The following is a 23,047-nucleotide window of genomic DNA, read 5'->3' on the forward strand; positions in this document are numbered from 1 at the left end:
GTGCGCAATTGCGCACTGCTGACACGGTCTCCGCGCACAGAAAATCTGCACTGCGCACAAAAAAAAAATCCAACCTAAATTGTAAATAAAATAAACACGTAACAATTCATTCTGTGCTATTTTTCAGTGTGAGTCAGTGAGTGACCGGTGACTGGCTGCTGCAGCCAATGATGCGATTCACATACGTATTTACCATAGACTGTATGTAATGGTATTTACGCAGCTAATCAACGTCAGGCGTCCTTATGTGCAGCCATCGTTGTTGTCATAGATATGAATGAGTGGATAGGACACGCCCCTTTGAGCTGCGTGCTACAGCGAGGCTAAGCTAGTGGGGGCAAAGTTTCAGTGCATTCCGTTGATGTAGACGGCGTGAAAACGGAAACAACAAGTATGCCAGCTCACTGTGCTGCATACAATTACACACTACGTCGTACGATTGAGACAAGGAAACTTGGAATGACTTTTCATAGGTAAGAATAGTTTTTGGCTCTTTTTTCATTATGAAATCTTGTTGAGAGCTTCCAGTCTATGAGAGCTAACTAGTTAGCCACTAGCAAAACGCTAAGGCGAGCTAGCAGCTTGACAACCAAATACCAGACGATTAATAGTAGCTGTAGTATAGTTGTACAAGCAGTAGTAGTAATACTAAAAGTACAAGCAGCAGTAGTATAAACAGCTGTTAGAGTCGTAGAAGTAGTATCAGCATTTGTAATAGTATTACAAGTTGTAGTAGCAGTGCCAGTATCAGCAGCAGTAGTTACTGTATTACAACTAGTACTAGTAGTAGTCACAATGCTTTTACTACCACCAATACTACCAATAGTAGTTATAAAACCTAACTCATGTATATCCAGATTACCATCTATGTTCTTCCTCCAAACCCATTTTATGATTGGGATTACAGGCAGTTCTTTAGTACTGCTCTCAAATAATTGAAATGTTACTAAACAAGGTTATACTTATCAAATTAAATAGCTCTGGTCTCCAGTATATTGGCGAATTCGGTTCTTTGTACTTAATTTATTAGCATGATTTCTTTTTAATATGTTGTGTACAGACTTAATTACTTCTCTGTCTACTTTTCTTACTCCATGTAGGTTTCCCAGAGACTATGGGTTGAGGAGGAATTGGAAGTTTGTCGGCTTAGACCTGGTGTCATTCCATCAGTGTTAAACTTCCCGGCTCATCTTGGAAGAGTACGTGCCAGAAAGACCACGACCAAGCAGCCTTGAGATCTTAGGCAGCGTCTCCCTGAGGTGGGTGTCGACGGTGTTCACGGTCAAGTCTGTAGAGGGGGGAGGCCGCCACTCACCTCCCCGCCTACTCTCTACCCTGACTCCACCCAGACTCCGCCTTGGCTCCATCCATGTGGTCACTTTATTAACTACGATGCCAAAGGGACGACGAAATTACTTATTTTCATCTGATCTGTAGCTCAGCGAGTTAAGGGTTTACCTGTAGAGCTGGAGGTTGCTGGTTCAAGACCAGACCCTTCTTAAATTTTATCAAAATCCTGACAAAGGCAAACACCAGTGGTGAGTCTTGAACCTACTACCTTCCACTTGGTAGTCCCTCTTCTTATCCCCTGAGCTACTCGCTCAGATACTAATTCTTCTTTTTTTTGCGCATTTATCATCTATTTTTTTTTGCCATTTTCGAGTTTTTTTTAACTTGAGTCTCGACTCGACCGTTTTTCTCAGGAGGTTGGACTTCAGCCTTTGTGCTGGAGGGTTGAACCCTCAGTTCCAAGACTTTCAAAGCCTCCAGACCTCCCAAGTCCTCAGGACCTGAGCTTTCACACAGTCTGAGGGCTGAAATTTTCTAAGTCCCACAGTAGTTCTCTGTTAGATTGAACTTCCAGACAGTCCAAGGACTGATGTCTTCTAAGTTCCTGAGTACTTCTCTGTTAGTTTGAACCTTCAGACAGTCTGAGGACTGAAATCTTAAAAGTTCTTGAGTAGTTCTTTGTTAGTTTGAATCTTCAGACAGTCTGAGGACTGAAATTTTTAAAGTTTCTCAGTACTTCTCTGTTAGTTTGAACTTTCTGGTTAACAGAAGCCTTAAAACTTGTGACCATGAGTCTTGATTTCACATTTAGACAATCCATCTGAGTTCTTCTCAGACCTTCACCTGTGGGTTTTTGAGAAATCCTCAACAAACTTTGATTCTCTTCACTGAACAGTAAAGTTTGTGGAGATCAGAAGGTAACATTAGTTTGATAAATGCCTTCAACTACCAATAGACTTTATCTGGAAAGCAGTTTTCTGAAATGAGTTCTTAGTAAATCTATCCACAATCAAACCAAGAACATCGAAAGAGGAAATGTTTGAAGAGACAACTTGATGTTTTCATTTCAGACTAGAAAAGGCTTTAAGACCTTGATCTGTTTTTGCTCTTTTTGATCGTTTAATTGTCTCTTCTGTTTAATTTGATCTTGTAAAGTCTAACTGGTGTCTTTTGAAATGTTTCGTCTTTAGTTTGATTCTTCTTAAATGTTTAGTTTTGCTCTTTTCTCACCTTTTATTCTTTTCTAATGTCTGATTTGATTTCCAAATGTTTTGTCTTTTTAATGTTTAATTGTTTTTTCAAGTGTTTTATCGGCTTGTTTGAGTTTCTTTTTCTTTCCCAATATTTAATGTTTCGATTAAATCTTTAAGGTTTTTCTTTTTAAATGTTTTACCACCTTTAAATGTTTAATTTTCTTTTTAAATGCTTCATTGTATTTTCTGTGTAATTCCTATTTGAAGTTTTATTGTCTTTAAGATGTAATTTTCTAATTAAACAGACAGGCAGGAAACGGGGGAGAAGAGTCGGGAGAAGACATGCAGCAAAGGGCCACGAGCGGGAATCGAACCCGGACCGCTGTGTTGGGTACCAGCCCCTGTACATAGGTTACCCGCTTAACCCGTTGAGCTATACGGGCACCCATGTTTAGTCTTTTCAAAGGTTTAATAATCTAATTAAATGTTTTGCATTTTTTTAAATGCTTAATATTCTTCTTGTTGAATTGTATTTTTTAAAGGTTTAATGATGGAAAATATTTTATCTGTAATTTTGAATATTTGTATTTTAAAAATATTGTTTCATTTCATAATGACATGTATTGTATCATGTTGAATGATCTCATTCAATATTTTGTCTGTTTAATATAGTTAAACATTAAATTACATTAAATTCTATTAAACAGACAAAAATATTGAATGAGATCATTCAACATGATACAATACATGTCATTATGAAATGAAACAATATTTTTAAAATACAAATATTCAAAATTACAGATAAAATATTTTCCATCATTAAACCTTTAAAAAATACAATTCAACAAGAAGAATATTAAGCATTTAAAAAAATGCAAAACATTTAATTAGATTATTAAACCTTTGAAAAGACTAAACATTTAATTTTTTAATGAAATGTTTTGTCTTTTTAAAGGTTTAATTAGGTTTAATTAGAAAATTACATCTTAAAGACAATAAAACTTCAAATAGGAATTAAACAAAATACAATGAAGCATTTAAAAAGAAAACTAAACATTAAAAGGTGGTATATGTATACATAATTTAATTGTATTTAATGTTCAACTCTATTAAACAGACAAAGTATTGAATGAGATAATTCAACAAGATACAATACATGTCATTATGAAATTAAACAATATTTTTGAAATACAAATATTCAAAATTACAGATAAAATATTTTCCATCATTGAACATTTTAAAAAAATAGAATTAAACAAGAAGAATATTAAACATTTCAAAAAATGCAAAACATTTAATTAGATTATTAAACCTTTAAAAAGACAAAACATTTAATTAAATAATTTAATGTTTAATGAGAAAATTACATCTTAAATTTCTTAAATCTTTTTAATAATTAAACTTTTTAAAAGTTTTATTGTATTATTTTTTTTCCCTTTGATTTAATTGCTTTTTGTTATGTAGTTTATTTATTTAATCTTCTTTTTCTGTCAAGATTTTAACCCCAACCTTGAAAATGAAATAAACCCTTAAATCACAATGAAAATACTTCTATTGTCACAATCATGAGTTAGTCAGTTATTCAGTTTATCAATTCAACTTTATTTGTTTAGCACCTTTTACACAGATGACAAAAATAAACAAGCAAAGAGAAAAAACTATGCTAAAACTATGATTAAAACTCAAAAACATTTAATAAAAAAAAAAAAAAAAAAAAGATTTAACATGGTAATAAAATATGTTGTGTCCAGGGGATGGAGGGAGTTTATTGAAGTCTTCTTGGGCTCACATGGGAAATCATTTAAAATATAAACTTGATATTCAGTCTAAGGAAACTGCAGAGCGACAGAAGAACCAACAATATCTACTGTTTTCTCCTTTAATGAGCCGACTCTTCTTGTGCTTTCAGACCAAAGAACTACAGACTCTTCACAACCTGCTCAAACTCTTGGTACAGGACCTCACCACACGGGTCAAGAAGGTTTCCGTCTCATTTCTACTCTGAAGCTCACCTTCTCCTGCTCAAACTGCTGACAAATGTTTCTGCTGCTCTAAAGTCTGGTCTCCAGAACTTCCTAAAAACTCTCAAAGTCTCTTCTGCTGCAGGTTGCTTTGTAGAACTGTTGCAGAAAACCTCACTAAACCACATGGAGGGGCCTCAAGATAGTCGTCCAAATGAAACCGTACAAAAACCAAAGTAGCACAACCCAAACGCTAAAGTCTCCTGCAGCCTACCAGAGAACCTCTGAGAACAGAGAATCAGGACAGGAACTCTTACCTGCTGGACAACCAACATTGGTTCTCAAACAAGAATACAGAACGTGTCTGACCAAAAACCTCTAAAGACTCACTACAGCCAAGATAAAGACACAACTCAGCTGCATCAAATCCACTAATCACTGCACACATTAGCACCATGTGCTAACTGTGGCTAAAGAACCTCATTTACCAAGACAACTATCCAGTACAAAGCCCTAAAACACACCAAGAAACACATTAAAGCCTGTTTTACTGCTGGAAGCTGCAAGCCAACGCCTAAAGAACAAACTAAAGCAACAGGGCCAAACCCGGTTCAGTGGTGGAGAAGCAGAGGAAATGTTTGGCTGCAGCTAAATAAAGCAGGAAGACACTGAGCTGCTCAGGTGTTCCTGATAATACCAAGCTGCTCAGGTGTTCCTGATAACACCAAGCAGCCACCTGAACAGCCAATAGGAACACAGCTTCCTGGAAGTCCAGAGGGCTGGGTTAGTGAAGGAAATTTAATTTAAAGTTGAAGCAGAAAGTTAACAAAGAAAGTTGAAAACCACCTTCTGATACCTGAAATCTCTGACTTTTCACACAAAGAACACCTGAACATGTCAAACTGGCTTCATAGTAGAACCATCATTGTAAAAATGTCATAGTATGGTGTGTTGCTCAAAGAACATTACGACCCGGCTGTCAGGGGACAAACATGTAAGAAACATGAGAACAGAGAGAACCCAACCAGTAGGTCACAGTTTATCATCATCTAATCATCTCCTGAAGTCCATATGGTGAGAGACATCAGTATCTGGTTGTTAATTTACCAGAGGATGCTTATAATCATGCTGATGTGGTCTGTACTCTACAGTATTTTAGTGACTCAATAAATGCCTAAGTTGTTTTTTTTTTAAAAATGCTTTTTAGTTTTTAATTAACATTTAATGGCCTATATGTAATCAATAAATGGCCTTTGCCTATCTTAAGAAAAATTCACTCAGAACTCTGATATGTTAACAGTACTAAATAAATCAATAAATACATGCATACTCACAAAAATAAGTTAATACATTAACTGTGTTAAGATAAGATTTAGATTTAAAAAAAAAGTTGTTTATGTTTTTGCAGAATCCAGTATTGCTCACTGGTTGGTCATTACATTTTGTTAGTTTGATTTCACTGTTTAAAATGATGCCACCTCTTTTCAGACAGAACCTGTGATAATAAAACAATACAAAATTTTTAGTTCCGTGTTAATAAAGCACTTAAAGCTTTAAGTATGGCTAAATGCTTTTTTCAAAATTAAATATATCACTCCTTAGGTGGTAGTGTCCCCAAGTTCAGTAAAGTTGGAAAGATATTCACAGATTCAGACTTCCAGCATCAATAACTCATTATATATAGGTTGTCAAAACATAAACAATGCCGCTTTCCCATTGTTGCAAGGCAGACAATGTGCTACAAGCCCAGTTTTATCAAAAGTAGCTGTCTTTCAAGCTACAGGAATAACATTGGTGTCTATGGAGTGAACAGGGTCCGTCTGCAATTTGCAAAACCGCTGCAACAGTAAAGGAGAGACAAATATTCAATAACTTCACTCTTATACGTTGTAGTGTCACTAAAATCACTGCAGCCTTCAACTGGCTCCTGTTGACAAAGTGTTTTAACAGAAATGTAAATGCTGTAATTTGATTCTTTTAATGAACCATGTAACTTGAATGGATGTGATGCTGGTGTGACCACAGTGCACACGTCTGATGTTGCTCACAGTGGTCCAAGGGACGCTCAGGGAGTTTGTGTGTTTGCTCACACTCATGAAAAATTAGAGGGAACATTGATTGTAACATTTCATAAATTTACATACCTACAAGCTTTCCTGTCAATTTTTTTAAATCTATGTTTTCATGTACCATCACAGATCTGATCGTGACACAAGCCCCCCTGTCTTGAGTGAAAACGGCAGAATAGGGAGGTTAATGTAATAAAGTCAAAGTAGTTAAAGGAACTTTCATAGCAAAAGCTTTGCAGGAACAGTGTTTTCAACCCATAACTGGGACAAATTCCAGCTCTGACTATAGGCTGTATTTTTCAATTCAGTTGGTCTACTCTTTACATACAACATCTGAATACAGGATTTAGCAACAGAATGCTGTATGTTGTAGAGATCATAGAACCTAATAGGGAAATGCTGCATTTCCTGATTTGCTGTCATATAAATAAAATGTACGCATAGTGTTTGGTGTAATGTTGATGATGCCAATTACATTAATGTAGTAAATTACGGGGTGAAAGACAGGGTCAACTTGGAAAACTATAAAAATTAGACTTCTGAGTCTCATCTTGATTTTAAATATTGGTAATGAGTCATATAGCCTGATACTGTGTTTATATTTTTGGCGTGGAAACAGAAACTCTGGCCTGCCCTGGTTTCTAGTCACGTGTGTTAGGGTGACACCAGCTGGTAGTGTGGTGAACAACAAAACCACTTCCTGAAGTCTTAAAACCAGCCCTTCAGACATCAGTGTGTGGATGAGCAGATCCAACAGTGCAATGTGCCACCCAGTGGGCTGTTTTATGATCAGATGGTTGTACAGCCTCAACAGAGTGCTGAGAAAAGTGAAAATCAGTGGAAACTGTCCAGGTAATGCATCACACATTCACTGCTCAGAGAAAGCAGCTGTATTTGAAACTACAGTCATGTATATACAAAAATAAATAAGAAAAACATTCTTTGACCAATATGGAATAAGTAGTCAAAGTTTTTAAGAATGGTATTATACTCTTCTGTGTTCAAGTGCTTTGTGCGTTGCAAGTATTGCTGTTTGTGCAACGATAATCAGACTTAACTAAGGTCATAGCAAAGTGTTCATATTGAATAAATGTATCTTTTCGGTGGATGTTAACATATTAACTTCGTCCCTGGTCGCCCCGTCTCTCCGCTAGGGCCACTCAGCTCCCTCTTTTGTTTGTTTGAAGACTGCTGCAGTGGGAAAGTGCGTGACGGAGTACACGCAGGCTGGGCTAGCCATGGTGTTGTAGCCGTAAAGCTAATTTTGTCGAAGAAAGTAAGTAACACTGATTACTAACGTTACGCCTCTTTGAAATGTAGCTTGTTACACATTCACCACTAAACGTAACCTCACTGTATGCTGTCACTGACGTTCTTTCGGATGTGCTAGTTAAATCGTGAACCTTTCACCCATCTAAGTACGAAGTTAGCAACTTGGCTAACGTTAGTTTGTGTAATGGACAAAGTAGTTGAATTTAGCTATTTTGTATGTTCGCCCCTCTCCTTCGCCTAAGCTAGCAACCATAAGAATGTATGCTAAACTATTTAGAGTAATAGCAACTACCATTGAGATATCAGCGAATTTAACTGCTTTGACAGTAATAGCACTGAATGCTAGCTAGTTGAAGCTGGACTAACATTGTAGCAGTTAGCTCAACGTAGGCTACTTGTTTAGCTAGCCATCCTGCTAGCCTCGAGCTCGTTGACGCCAGCGTCAGGATACCTGTCGTTAGCCACTTAACTGTTAACATCAAGAGATCATCACCGACTTCTTTTAATTTGTCTCAAAATAAAAGATATGTTTACATTCCCATTTATAGTCTAATTCCTCCATATTTTCCTTTTTCAGGATAGAAGCCTGTTTGTTGTCTTCGGTGCTCTAGTTTGCTAACATCGATGTTAGCAAACTAGCTTGTTCGTGTAAATGCTTTTCACGAGAATGGACCTGTTGAATTCTCAGTTCCTGGACAAGATGAACAATAACATTGGGAGACTGCACTACGAAGGTTGGCTTTCCAGCATTTGTGTGTCGTAATTTCTCTCTTAGCTTATTGGTGAAACTTAACAAGTTGCGGTTTCTCTAATTACAGCACCAGTTTCTCCTGTGTTTTGGTTTGTGTGAGTTTGTATAGAATAAAACAAGAACTGCTGTGATCTGTAACGTTAGATTGTTGAAACCAAAACTACCAAAAGTCCTGTTATTAGCTCTGTTATCTTCAAGTATATCTTTAAGTCCATTTATTTAGCATGCTAGAAGCTGCACACGTTACGTAAATTATATATAATACATACTAACTTCGAAGACTTGTATTAAACAACAGCAGCATTTAGTACTAATGTGGTTTATTTTACACAGCAGGATCAAACTTCAGCGTGTTTGACACTTTACATTAATGGATTAGTCACACGTGTAAAGAGATCCAGAGTAAAGCAAGCTTGGTTTCATCCAAGTAACATACTACATAACAGTGTATGTAGCTATTGTACACACAATTTCCTCTGTTTTTAGAGAGGATTTTAGTTCCCTGTCTAGTTCCCAATTTACCTTCTCGATCAAAGTAACTCTCAGAAAATCAATATCAAGTTTGAAGACTTAACAAAGTCTTTCTGTCTCTGGAGTATGGTTGTCAGAGTTTAGACGTTGTTTTCCTAATTTGTCTACCTCTATTGTCTCCTCATACTGCTTAAAAGGAATTCCACGAAAATTATTTTTTTGGGCCAGGAAAGTAGAAAACATTTTGGATATTTATTAACTGCAACTACAGATTTTCTTTCATGAAGCTACCTGCAGATGATGTAGATTTGTTGCAATGTTAAAGTTCAGTTTCTTCTGTGCCAATTATTTTAGGTTTGTTTGTACTTTTACTGCATCCAAGTTATCTGTAAAACACTTTCATTTCCCTTTTATAGAAGTTGTTATTCAATTTAGTGTTGATTGTGTTACTGGGAACTAAGTAAATGTAAATTGTAACTTTCACTACTTTGCTTTGTGTAGGCCAGAACATTAATTTCTTCAAAGTGTGAATTTGGGGAAATCCCATTATTCAGGACTCTTTTTGAGGTTTTTATGAACAACACAGCTCGTCTTGTTAAAAATAATGATATGGCTAAATGCAGATGTATTCAGCTTGAGTAGTTTTCTATGTTTAAAATAAAGTTGTGTGCTTTTAATTCCATTTAATAAAAAATTTTTTTTGATTGTTTGGCCTGACGATTCTTTCCCCACAGACGAGTCCAGGATGCCCTCCCTGTCCACGACCATGTCCAACATAACTGGGCCTCCTTCACACTGCCCAAGCAAACGAAAGTATGGTGAAGAACAAATGGAAGACCGAATCAACTGTGACGATGACCACATGACCAAAATGAGCAGATTGTTTGCCACTCAGTTGTACGTACCTTTCAGGAGTTTAAGTATTAATTACCATCCTTTTGTAGCAGTGACATTTTCGTTTTTAAAATTTTATTCATCAAAATTCAATGCAAAACGTTACATGTGCTACAAATAGATTTATGCTTTCACAACAAACAAAAACAATTTTTTTGACTGAACTGTCTCAGGTATTTCTTTTTAATTTTGTATGTACATCAGCCAAATCTACTCTTATGATCTATTTATCCAATTACAGATGCAAGCCACCATTTTTGCGACAGTGTATTACTTTGCTTTAACAGCAAATAAGCCTTGAATTCGATTTATTAAAAAACAAGAAAACAGCCATACAAGTGTTATACTGGAAAGTATTGCTAATTAGTTTTCATTATCAAAAACCTTTACTGCAAAGAAATGAAAGAGTTCCTTGCATAGGTGTTCATGTATGACCAATTCATGCTTTGGCTCTGTTCATACTACAATAGGGCTGCTCCAGTTTGCTACGAGGCCATTTCTTCTTGTGTCGAACACAAAAAACACATGAAGAAACAGCAACTGGTTACTTGCAGTCTTGGCTGGAAGACGAAAGCTACATCACACCTACCCTTGCGGATGTATAGGCAGAAAGCATGAATTGGTCTTTTACGCTTAAGCCTTGTCATCATGTACACAACTGCAAATGCTGTTTTAGGTCACTGAAAATACACCTTTTGGAAGACTCCTTCCACACAACTCCTTGCAGTGTTGACATGTAGACAGGGAAAATGTTGTGATTTTTGGAGAAACAGTAGAATACCAACACACCGGTGCATTGGAATAGGAAATTATATGTAATCTTTAAATAAATTAGAGATATGCCTACAACATCAAAAAGGTTGCACTTTAATAAACACAACCCCAGTTTACACTCCATACTGTGATCTTTATATAGATGTGCAAATGTTGAAATATAATAATTTATGAAGAAGTGAAGCATTTGGTAGTACACATTTAATTTGTAATCTCTGTATTTAAGGGCCCGTCCCTCTGCTGGAGACAACCGTAATGAGCACTGGAGCCTCAGCCACAGTCCTGTGGAGCACGTTACCTCCTCCTCTAATAGTCTCCATGGGAACCACCTGTATTCTTCCATTTCTGGCTATGCTGTAGATCAGCCTCTGGCTCTGACCAAAAGCAGCCACGAAATTGGAGTTGGGGGAGTAGAGAGGTCTGTCATAAGTGGGACTGCAGAGCGACAACAGGTACGTCAACTTGTGAGACCTAAATGGAGTACATGTAATGTCCATAGTGTCGAGAAAAAAAGCACAAGGGTATTGATGTTTAAACAGATAAAAGCATTATTTCTGTGTTAAATCATGTGGGTCAGTTAAAGCCCAGTCCTTGCTGACCTCATCTGCATGACCAGAGGAATTCGTGCAATGTACATTTTATTTGCCCATGTCTGTGAAGGTCAGCACAGACTCCTGTGTGGGCGTCCACTTGCTAACTGTAGATCACATGCAACAAAAGCACAATGGTGCTCCTTGTTGAGTCTTTTCATCTCTTTCACCAGTGTGCCATATTCCCCATCGTTCCATTTTTGCTAAGCAGTGCACACATTTTCATTCTTTCTCTTACTTTCTTTTTTGCTTTTTAAAAAACATCGTATTGCTGTTCAGATAAATATGATCAGTGCATGCAAAGAAAAAAATTTTCTCTCTCAATGTTACGATGATCAGAATGAGTCAGAGATGTATTTGAGAAAAAAAATTCCACATGCTACATCCAGCTCAGATTGAATGTCACAATTTAACACCACAGATGATCCTGTGATGTACCTATGTATTCACATGCTCAATTTTCTGTTGAAGTGTCCAGTCATTCAGTCAAATCTAATAAGAATTGTTGATTATCTTCTGTGAATCTGAATTGAATCACAAATGCCCAAAATAGATTTTTGTAATAGTGTTAAGTTGACAGAACAGATAGTGTGGGGCTTGAACTATGAGTGCACAATGCAACACCTGGACTATTTTACGTGCACACGCTGGAGTTATCTTGCATTTAGTCTTCAACAAAGGTGTTTGACATGTCAAATGCTTAATGAGTAATCTGTTAGCTCTATAAAATCGAGGTGAACATTTTGCGTATGCTTTTCCCCCTCACCCACAAATAAATGCATATTTTGGGGAGCACTTAAGTTCAGCACTACCAGGCAAGACCGACTCAACAGCACACACTGCAGCACATATATGTTACAAAATTTAATTCAAGTTTGGTTGGCGTCAGAAGCATAAGTCTTTTCAAAGTATATTTCATTTCAAAAAGACCTGCACCTGTATATTGTTTTGGATAATGGTTTCCCAGCCTTTAGTGTTGCAGCAGAAAGGTTGTTTTCCACTGCTGAAGACAGGATGTTGACAAGAACACACAAGAGACGTCAGCCCCTTTTAGCTCCAGTAAAGTCACAACAACTTCTGTTGATGGTTCCAAATTATTAGTATTAACTTCAATGATTAAAAACTTGCATATGCTCTCACACCTTGCTCTGCTTTTATCTGTTAGACACGCTCAAAGATTTCCTCCACTCAAAAAATTTGCTTCTCTTTGGGTTACTTTGCCTGAATGTTTGACTTGAGAACTATCTTCACATTCCTCTGCAGAAGGAGAACGATTTTCCTGTCCCGACCTAAATGTGTTTTAACGTGATCATCTCTGTATTTACATGGTTATTCTCATTTAAAGTGAAAACAGTGCATGTACTTTTGAGTTTCTTCAGTAATTTAGTAAGCATGTCTGGACTAATATTGGATACTATGTTAAACAGTGGGTATCAGTGAGATTATTTTTACATGTTGAGTGTCTCTGGAGGAGATCTATACCTAGTGCTGCACAATAATGGCTAAATTAATATTCAGGTTTATTTGTTAATTTTATGGACAGAAACTTTAGTCCACTTCTTAAATTAAATCTATAGAGCACTGCTTTCAATTTATTGTTGCGCAACATTCCCGCTAATGTACAAATTTTGCATCAAAATATGACTTCTGCGCATCTCCTCCAGACAAAATATAAACAAAATTAGAACAATAACTGGCTCGAGGGGTGGCCAGATAGATCAACTGGTTGAGTGAGCGACCCATGAACTATATGGGGGGGTATAGTCCCCGACGCAGCGACCTAGGTTCAGTTCCAGTTCACGGCCCTTTGCTACAGGTCTTCCCACTGTTCTTCTCCCTACTTTCTCGTCTGCCTCTCTACTAACCTGTTCAATAATGCCAACAAAAGGCCAAAAAGCCCCTTTTAAAAAACATGACAACTCATTTGCAGGCTATGGTACATTGTCGCTAGGCAGCAGAGCACATAGAAGCCTTCCTGCTCAGTTACTGCAAGGCACGCAATAGACAGGTGTGTTACCAAAAATTACTTTGAAAAGAGTGAAATTTGGCATGACTTAATCTGTGTGGGCTGTTTTTTTTTTTTTTTTTTTTTTATTAGTGGAGCATTTCAAATTTCTAACTCACAGTCATGTTCATTTCACTGTGGAAAGCCATAATTGCGATTGTGATAAATATTCCATTAACTGTGCAGCTCCACCGACGCTTACATGGTACTGTGGCTGTGTTAGCTGATGATTTGTTTTATTTTCTCATAGAACCGTCCCTCGGTTATTACCTGTGCCCCTGCAAGCAATCGCAATTGTAATCTTACACACTGCCACATGAATGGCTGCTCTCCCAGTCCACCTATTGATCAGAGAAAGACCAACGGTAAGCCTTTAAAATTACTATACATCACACAATGTGTAATCTAATACTTAGAGAGGACAATGTATTACTGATACTAGCTTTTGCTTTGCTAAGGTGGAAATAATTAAATCAAAAAGTCCCAAGATGTTGTCAGAGTTGCCAACATATTCTTTAACCCAGACAAAGGAATGTGACATTCTTTTAGTAGAAAATTGGAAAATGGGTTTATTGCAGCTGTTGCTCGTGACAAAGATTTAATGTAATTCCTATTTCCAAAAATATTTTTATAGAATGCATATTACTGTCGTTTTTCACCCATATTCTGTACTAAATGACTGTTGTTAGGGATTCAGAGTCCATTTAAGCCCAAACAGGTTGGATTTACACGCTTTATGTGTCTTGAACCCAAAACAATGTTTTTTTAAATGTAAATGGAACAGTCTGAACATGCCCAGATTTAATGTATTGATGGAGATTGTTTACCTCCACTTTAGCTGAAATGAGCTAAATACAGCATGTGTCAGATTTGATTGACTTTGTCTTGATGACACACTGTATGTTGAAAATATAGCTCAAAATGACTAAAAATGTTTTCATGCGCTTTGACTATTATAACTTTGAATTTGGCATAGAACACTGGTAAAGCTTTTTTTAAAATTTTTTTAAAAAATTGGCTTCATTAAGGAATCACTTTTTTACATCACATACACATGCATTAACCAAGTGTTTCTTCTTTGTCCTCCACACATACTATTATTTTAGCTAACACAGTATGCGACCCTGTGATCGAGGAGCACTTCCGTCGCAGCCTTGGCAAGAATTACAAAGAAGCGGAGCCAGTGTCTAACTCGGTGTCGATCACTGGTTCGGTGGACGACCACTTTGCCAAGGCGCTGGGAGATGCCTGGCTGCAAATCAAGGCCAGGGGTGGAGGTCCTCCAACTCCAGAGGCTGATTCATGAATCAGAATGGAGTAAACATTACAGTCACTTCCTAAGTGTGTGCATATGAGAGTGGAGATTGCCCACTGTCATTTCTTGCCAAGAATCAACTTCCCTTAGCCAAGAACAGTGTCAGACATATGGTGCACACAGAGGCTGTTCACTTGTGGACCTCGAGGTCAATCTTCTAGTAGAACATTCAGCTCGGATTTGGAATCTGAAATTGGCAAGGCTCTCTATCGTAGAGGAAAAACTAAATCTTGCGTAGTTGGGTTGACAGTTTTAGTCATGGAAACGGTGTACAATCATTGATTTTATTTTAAAATGATGGGATTCACAATGTAGTCAGTTTTTTGGAGCTCCTGCTCTTCCTCACTTGCCTTTCACCCGTCGCAATAGCCAAAGAAACTTCCTGCCTTTTTCATCAACATATAAGCCATAGATCTTGTCTCTACCGTCACTCTAAAATCACACTGCTTTTTATTCTCTATTACTTGAAAAGGACAGCCAGGTCTCATTTGCACTATTACCTGTTCCAGTTGGAGCTAATGTGTTCACGAATGCATTTTGTGTTCTGAGATTGTGATAATGCAAGTAAGGCTCTGGTCCCCCCCGCTTTCTGAAGACGCTCGATCGATCGGTCTTCTTTATCATGGTGAACTGGACGTATCCACTGTTGAATGAATAATTTTAGCGTCCTGTCTATACCCTCACTGTGGCTGATTACTTAGTGAACTAATACCAATCATATTAGATATCTCTAACTAGAAAGCATGTTTCAAATAGCTGGTTTCTATTACAAACCTTATTCTATACTATATATTTACTCAGAATTTATTTTTTATCTGTAACATTTTAGAAATACTCACTGCTGGGACAGTTGTACTCAATATATTTTTTTGTATCCGATTTTCATTACTATATGTAGGTGTGTATCTTAGCCTCCAGCTACGAATCCCAGCCTCTGGCCAGGCTGTCTGAATGCGGTTTGCTCGGCTGCGTTGCGTTTGTTATTCTGTGGAGCTGGACGCTATAGCTTTACACGACTGAATACAGCTAAATCTGATCTTCTGTAGCGCGGTTTATTTGCAGTGGCTTTATTTATTCTCATCATGTTAATAGTGTCATGTTGACTTTTGGCAAAACGTAGTGACAACAGAAGTCTAAATTTGGTGTGTGTCTTTCTAATCAGAACAACAGCGGATCTCTCGTCTGCTTCAGCGACAAAGCAGTTGATTTCCCTTAAAACTTTGAATGGACATGCGACGTGGGTGTCCGTAATTTACGAGTAGGCATCAACATTCCTCCACTACTGCCTGACACTTAACAGTCACTTCGGTTGGGTTTAGCAAGTACTGTTACAAGTTTGTTTGTCTTTTATTTTTTATTAAATCAAGGTGGTGTTATGGTGTGAGCTGCAAAAGTCTTCTTAATAACTGAGTATATGCAGTTGAGTTTAAGTTAAATTTTCCCTTTTCTGAAATTATCTTATAGTCCCATAACCTATTTGTCCACACTGATTAAGATATGGTATTGTAAAGTCAGATTTTTTTTTTTGTCAATTAACTGTCTGTGAAAGCATTTAATGTTTGTATTAATATTTTGCAGTTTTTCAGGTGTTACATACACTATCCTGTCTTTATATTTTATTTTACACATAAGACTATCATTGCGCCGTGCGGAATGATCATAGATATTTTGTTTCTATTCAGAGTAGTTACTCGTCTCTAGCATGGATGTTTATTATCTCCTAACCATGCATTCTATCTTTTTTTAAAAGTTGATTATTTTGCCACAGTTGTCAGATTATTACTAAAGTGCAGGAACACAACAGTCTTTTGATCAAAGACTTTCTTGGTGCAGAGTCCGGAAAACTTCTGTTTGTTTAGCTTTCTGTGTGTACCGTAATAGAAATTAGGGATTATCATGGGATCTGCTTGTTTGACACAAGTGGAATTTTCAGTAGTGTGTTCGGGGGTTTTAGTCCATTGTTATTTAATTTCTATAGACTACCTGTATCTCAAAGACGGTTTTGCAGAAAGTACTTGTTCCAGGTGTCATCTTCATATAAAAAAACTGAAACATTTGTTCATCTTTGTCCTTATTTCTCTGGAAGAAAGTACCACTTTTTTGTACTTACATTTCTTCCAAATAAATATAATGCCTACCTTTGCATATTTCATGTCATCTTTTTCACTACTTTTTACTACATAAAGTAATAAGTGAAGTGCTGCTGCAGCAAAAACCCATACATGCAGTAACAAAAATGATCATTTTAGTTTAGATTTTATGAATAAGTTGTAAACATGGCACAAAACAAAGGTATTTTATTCATGAAAAATAATGAATTTTTAAGACTTGATTTATTTTTTTTTTAACTTAAAGTCATAGTTGTTGCTGTTCAAGGTAGGAATAGTAATCAGTGTGTATTTTTACTGTACTTTTGGATTTTCTTTGTTGTTTTTTGTCTTTTGTACAAATTTGGTAAAAATCCAAAACTAAACTGAAAATATCGAAACTTTGGTGTGGCACACAAATCAGGGTTTAGGTGTATCCTGTTTGTTTGATCATCCCTGATGTGTCTTGTTTGAAGTCCACCTGTGGCAAACTATCATTTAAAAAGACAAACTTGAGTGTATAAGATCCCACAAAACCAAACTGTTGAGTGTTCCTGGGAGAACAGTGGACTCAATAGTTGTGAAATTTAAGTAGTTTGGAAACACCAGGAGTCTTCCTGGAGTTTACTGTCCTGCTTAAGATTTTCAACAATCTTCTACTGAGATGGGACAACCTCTCAGAATCTCTAATGGCCCATACTTGCTGTAAATCACACAGAGCATCTGTGGAGAGACCTGCAGATGACTTATTTTTGGCAGTCCCCATCAAATCTAATGAAGCTTAAAAGCATTTGCCAGGAAGAATTGGAAAAACTGGTCAAAACCAGTGTGAAATAGCCACCGAAGGGCTTTTTATGAATGAGAGATTTGCAAACATTTCAAAAAATAGGTTCCCACTCTGTCATTATGGATAACTCAGTGTAAGTTGGTAATCTACAACACCAAAAGTGACGAAGTCATCAAACTATATGATCTGCTACATATAGACATCAGTGCAGGATGTTGTCGCAAGATTTCCCCAGTTTTTACGCGGTGTTTTGTGTTCTTGACAGTACGTGCGACATGCATTTAAGCATGAAGACTGAAGGACCCTTTAGATGCTCAAACGCCACTTCATAAATCTGTTCTGCTGCTGTACCTCAGACTCCAGACATCCTTGTTTATGTTACACTGATGTTGCAACACTTGAGTCAGTAAGAGGTGGTCCTATTGATTAGAGAACTCCTCTTTGAACCATGCAATCAAGAGCCATTGCTCATTCTCTGTCATCACTGGACACTTGCTTTCACTGCAACAAAATGAAATGATTTATCAACAGATTAGTCAGACCACAAGTCAAGTGTATTTATTCTGTCTTGAACTAATCTTTGTTTATGTGTGTTCCTTGGGGTTGGATGTAGTGTTTTCAGTGTCATGTCACCTGCTTTGTACTATTTAGTTGATGTAGGATTTTTGTTTGCTTGCTTCTTTTTTTGGATTATGGATTGAAATGAGCATTGTTACCCAAGAACAAATTTTACTGGTGTTTCCTAGTTGTGCCTCTCATGCTAACATATAGTGACTGACTCTCCCCTTGATGTATTGAATGCACACCTTTGAGCTTAAATGAAGGCTATTATAAAACAAGAGAGTCCACTATGCACTATAAAAAAAACCCCAACAAAATAAATAAATTATATATAATGTACATATCATTTTTTGAATTTACTGTCTCTTTACAGAATTTCCCTATTTTTTTAAAATCTAAAAATAACTAGTAAATTCAGAGAAAAAAGTAAAGACTGAAAAAAATCTGTATTTTGCTTTCTATTTAAATTTTAATATTTGTAAAATAATGAATCTCTCATTCATTCTTTTACAATGCATGGCCATAAAATTACACTATATTGTGTAGTGTATTTAAATCATCTAAAAATATATCATTATTTTAATTTGCTGTTATTTTCAGGGTTTTTAAACATTTCAATACTCATTTGCCATTTTTATTTTTTACAGTGTGGAGTCTTCTTTCTGTCTTTGCTAGCATGCTAATGGCCTTTAAAGCCTACTGTTGTATATATAGGTTTTTAGCAGATCTGGGCAAATACAAATTTGTTGATGTTTTGAGTAAAAATGAATAAATACAACATTAGAAACACTTTACACTTAATACAACATTTTTTAAAAATGAGCCTTTCTCAAATGTTAATGCACTCTTATTTGGTATTCCAAGAATTTTATTTAAAAAAAGATGAACTGTTGAAGTAGCATATGCAAATATGTGGACGAAAGCAGGTAAATAATTGTTTTTAAACTGTCAGTTGATAGCAATTACAGAGCTTGAGATAAAACTGGTGGTGCTGAACCTTTACCTGTGCAGAGTTGATGCAAAAAGAGCGTCTTACATTGAGGAGTCGCCAAAGGAAGACTTGCAAATTCATGAAAAAAAAAATAGTCCATGTCTGAAGAATGCAATGCAACTTTTGGAGGAGTATTGTGGACAGATAAAGTTAAAATTGACTTCTTTGTCCACAATCAACAAAGGTGTGTTTGGAGAAAAAAGGAGCAGCATTTCACAAAAAAGAACATCTTGGTTTTGTATGGGGGTGGAAGTATTAAGCTTTGGGCTTGTGTGGCAGCCGGTGGCACAGAGAAAATAACATGGATAGAGGTAAGAATAGATTTCATTAAATATCAACACATTCCGGATGCATATGCCTTGAGCACAGTGAGAAAGTGAAACTGAAAAGAGACAGAAATCCACAACACAGTGATCCAAAGCATAACTTAAAATTCACCATGAACTAAGATTCGTAGGCCGAAACCTTTGTCAGTCGCAATCCTCTGATTTAAACATCATGTTGTCCCAAAACATGTCAGAACTTGAAGTGATTTGTGAGGATAAACTCCTACGTTATGACTTTTATGTGGCTATAAACAGCATTTAAATGCTGTGACAGCTGCCAGAGTTGGGTTTTCTAAATACTGCTTTAGTGGGAGATCCAAATGTTTGGCACCTTTCTATATTTTTTAAATGAATTTAAACATTACAGTGCATTATTTGCTAAAAAACACATTTTTATTTAGATTTTCTTCTGTTCAGTGACTTGCAAATCATGACGGCAAGTGAAACTCGGCTTTAGAAAACTTCATGCAAGGAACTGTTGCTGTAGGCATATTTTCAGTATTGGCAGTCAGTGAGTCAGCCTCTCTTGTCTCATTATCTTTGAACTTAGCTCCATCTTGCAGTTATTAGACAGCTCCTGTGATTCATAGATTTAGTTTTCCAATAGAACATGAAAACCCTGTTGACAAGGTGGTCTCCCAACGGCTGTATATTTAATGTCTGTCTGTTTCCACTTAATGGCTGCGTGTGCGAGCGATAAATTCAATGGCAAAGATGGCTTGTTTGCAGCTGACGTCTTCCCCTGACCATTGCGGTTGAAGCCTCTTTGCGCTCACTTGGCCATAGATGCTGTTTGTTTGGTCTGGTGTCATGGTGATTAAAGACTGGGTGATTGCTGCTGGAAAAATCCAGGACTTTTAAAGCGAGGCCGGGGGAAAGTGTGTTGTGGTGACCTAGAAAAGCATTTCAGCCTCCACATTGTTATGTATACAATGGAAATGGGATAATATGACTGATAATTATAGTTGGATCAGCTATTAGCTGACTTCTGCTTCCTCACCAGCAGGTGGCGATGTTAACTCACTCTACAGGACCCCACAAACTCTTCAGTCCCTGGAGATCAAACAAAGAGCGTCATCATCCTGGGAAGATTGATACGGATGCAGCATTTCTTCACTGTGTCTATTAGTGATGTGAAAATGTACTTTGCATGCAAAATGGGTCCATATGTAACAACACACTGCTTTCATGCTGAGAGCTGAATGCATTGTTGATGTTACCCGACATGATCCCAGACTCCTGCTTTCAAGGATCTTCAGAAATTTCTTTGCGCATGTATTTATGTGTTGGAAACACTGTGGTGGATTAGTGTAGTTAAATTTCAAAGCTATAAATAGACTCCTTAAAGGCTGAATGCAAATGGAAATGAGTATACCTCCACTTCAGTTGGGCAAATTAGATTTTTTTTTTTCCTTTTGGTTCTTGTTGCTCTCACCTCTCAGGCTCAAATCTGCTCAAAAGCCCCTCCAACAGACCACTGCCTCCAGAAGATTAGACCCAGCCATTCACCAACCACAATGCACCCTGCTTGTGCTGCACCAAGCCTTCCATGGAAGCCTGCTCTTGTGGGATTATGGAGAGGGGATCCACATTTTCCCTCCTTGCCCAAAAACCAATCGCAGATCCCCACACAGTCGCACATACGCATGCATGCAACAGAAATATCAGGCCACATCGACGGTCCACGCGAAACTGGTGCCTAAATCAAGATGACACATCAGGGTCACGCCAAATTCGGCCTGGCCTCTTCAATGTGTGAAGGCCACAAGGAGCATGACATCTGTGCTTGCGATGGAGGACTGGTCTCTCAGTCGCTGCCTCTTGTTATTGCTGTAACAGGACGGACTCTGCTGCTTTCAGACATAGTCGAGGCACACGTCGAAAAACTGTCCTCTCCATTTTGCTCCCTCGCTTACGTAAAAGGAGCGAACCAATGGAAACAGTTTAACACACTGCACTCTGGACACACTGTGGAGTAATAATTAATCCAATTGGGTAAACGTATGATTTTACTACAGGCTAAGTGGGAAAAGTGGCCCTTGCAGAGTCACACATGTTGGTTCACATATTGTGTATGTGTTGGCCTGCATAAATGGCTGATAGTAATCTCATTCATTCGTTTGCATAATTCCAAATTTGTTGTGCCTGAATAGAATCCAAGGCTGCACCCCTATCTACAGCATCCCCGAGTGCACAACGTCTGGGGAATTTGCATGATTGCCTGTAGATTATTTGAACATCATCTATTCCCCTTCCTTTTTTTCCCTTATTTCTGTGGCTCTCTGCTGTGAGGATGCACACACATCCTTGGGCAAAAGAATCTAAAATAGATCATACGAGCAACTGGAGTAGATGCACAGGCACAGGAAGCAGCTCACGGGCAGACTTGAGTCATGCTGGCAAGATCATGCACCCTGAGCTGACAGCCCAACACACCCGATTACCAAGCACGTCATTTCTAAAATGCAATCGCAGCCTCACTATAGGTCATAAACAAGAGGAGAAGTATCGAGATCCGATGCAGATTTGCTCGTATACGACTCTTGAACGTGCTGCGGATTGGGTGCAAGGCTTGAACGTACATCAAGACCGACCTGATGAACGTCTCTGGCTCAGGCAATTGTGGCTCATTCATTGTGTCATGTGGACTGCTGGCAATGGCATAACCTTTGTGGAGGGAAGGGAAGACAACACGGTCACTCTGGATAACAGTCTTACGATGAACAGAAACAGACCCTGTCAGGCCATCTCAACATCAGTTTTCAGCTGCACACCACCGCAAACACACTTCCACCAATAGCCCTTCGCCTTTTCCTCACTTCCTCCTTAAGACGGCTCCTTCTTGATAAGACCCTCTTGGTGTGGCATGCGTGCTGCACTGATTTGGCAGTTTCCTATTCATACATTTCTCCTTTACATCCCTCCGCACTACATGCTGCCTCAGCTCCATCTTTGACCTGTTTTGTTGCCCACACTTGGCCTGCCGCATCACCGTATGGTGCTCGACGCAGCCAGTGATTTCCCACTGATATAGTTGGCTTGAACTTCATACTTTTATATATTATTGATTTGTAAATGATTGATTTAAAGGGCCATCTGCTGCACAATAGCATGACTGTGCTACTGTTTTTTTTTTTTTGTGGCTCCTTCGAGATAATGAATTGCTTCCAATTAGGACATACAAATGACGGCCTAGTATTCCTTGTTAGTTTGAGACTGTATTTTTCCTGCAAGATCGGGACCCCGTGTAATTATTCAAATTTCCTTCTTTAAACAGCAGGCAGAGGGGATGTGAATTGAGATGGTGGGTTTTGGGCGGCGAACAGCAGAAAGATGTCTGAACCATCACTAAGGGGCATTCTCATGTCTCATTATGAGGCTTGTTAGGGCCCGCGTTAATGCAGCTCGACTGAGCAGCCTTAATAAGGAAAGTGACCCAGCACCAATATGAGCAGCAATGTTTTTCCTCTCACGGCCGTCTACTACTGTCTTCCATGGCCCTATCTCTTTCCTCTTGTCTGTCTGCCTCCCCCCACCGTCCCCCCAACCTCTCCTCCCCGCCTCCCCCCGCTTTGCCACGGCACCCCACCACCGCCACTACCACTCCCCCCTGTGTGTTTGGCAGTCACACAGTTGGCCATGTGTGTGCTGAAGACGTTACATAATGCCCTCCTTTCACTGCACTCCAGATCAAAGAAAACAATCCAGCA

The 23,047-nt window shown here is 38.0% G+C and overlaps 1 protein-coding gene and 1 long non-coding RNA gene across 3 annotated transcripts in view; both read left to right on the forward strand.

The window, feature by feature from the left end:
- The window catches only part of LOC129349478 (uncharacterized), a 72,194-nt gene continuing 49,147 nt past the window's right edge, over window positions 1–23,047 (forward strand). Inside the window, exons 1-3 of one of the 2 annotated variants that reach the window (XR_008602491.1) lie at window positions 1–473; window positions 1,101–1,259; window positions 4,393–5,075. This is a non-coding gene — a long non-coding RNA (uncharacterized LOC129349478). Of the gene's footprint in view, window positions 474–1,100; window positions 1,260–4,392; window positions 5,076–23,047 lie in introns of those variants that run through there. The other variant, XR_008602493.1, reaches the window with a different exon arrangement.
- Window positions 7,346–16,730, forward strand: vgll4a (vestigial-like family member 4a). Its single transcript, XM_023299236.3, has 7 exons — window positions 7,346–7,365; window positions 7,668–7,789; window positions 8,363–8,519; window positions 9,742–9,904; window positions 10,902–11,127; window positions 13,521–13,635; window positions 14,377–16,730. Exons 3-7 carry the CDS (start codon window positions 8,438–8,440, stop codon window positions 14,574–14,576), a joined length of 786 nt encoding a protein of 261 aa, XP_023155004.1. The 5' UTR covers window positions 7,346–7,365; window positions 7,668–7,789; window positions 8,363–8,437; the 3' UTR covers window positions 14,577–16,730.

The sequence above is a fragment of the Amphiprion ocellaris genome, chromosome 8 (assembly GCF_022539595.1).
Source record: "Amphiprion ocellaris isolate individual 3 ecotype Okinawa chromosome 8, ASM2253959v1, whole genome shotgun sequence".
Lineage (NCBI taxonomy): Eukaryota > Metazoa > Chordata > Actinopteri > Pomacentridae > Amphiprion > Amphiprion ocellaris.

Coding starts and splice junctions, on each gene's coding strand:
- vgll4a (XM_023299236.3), top strand. CDS start 8,438: ATGCTTTTCACGAGAATGGACCTGTTGAATTCTCAGTTCCTGGACAAG. Junction 8,520..9,741: donor TGGGAGACTGCACTACGAAG/GTTGGCTTTCCA, acceptor CTTTCCCCACAG/ACGAGTCCAGGATGCCCTCC. Junction 11,128..13,520: donor GGACTGCAGAGCGACAACAG/GTACGTCAACTT, acceptor ATTTTCTCATAG/AACCGTCCCTCGGTTATTAC.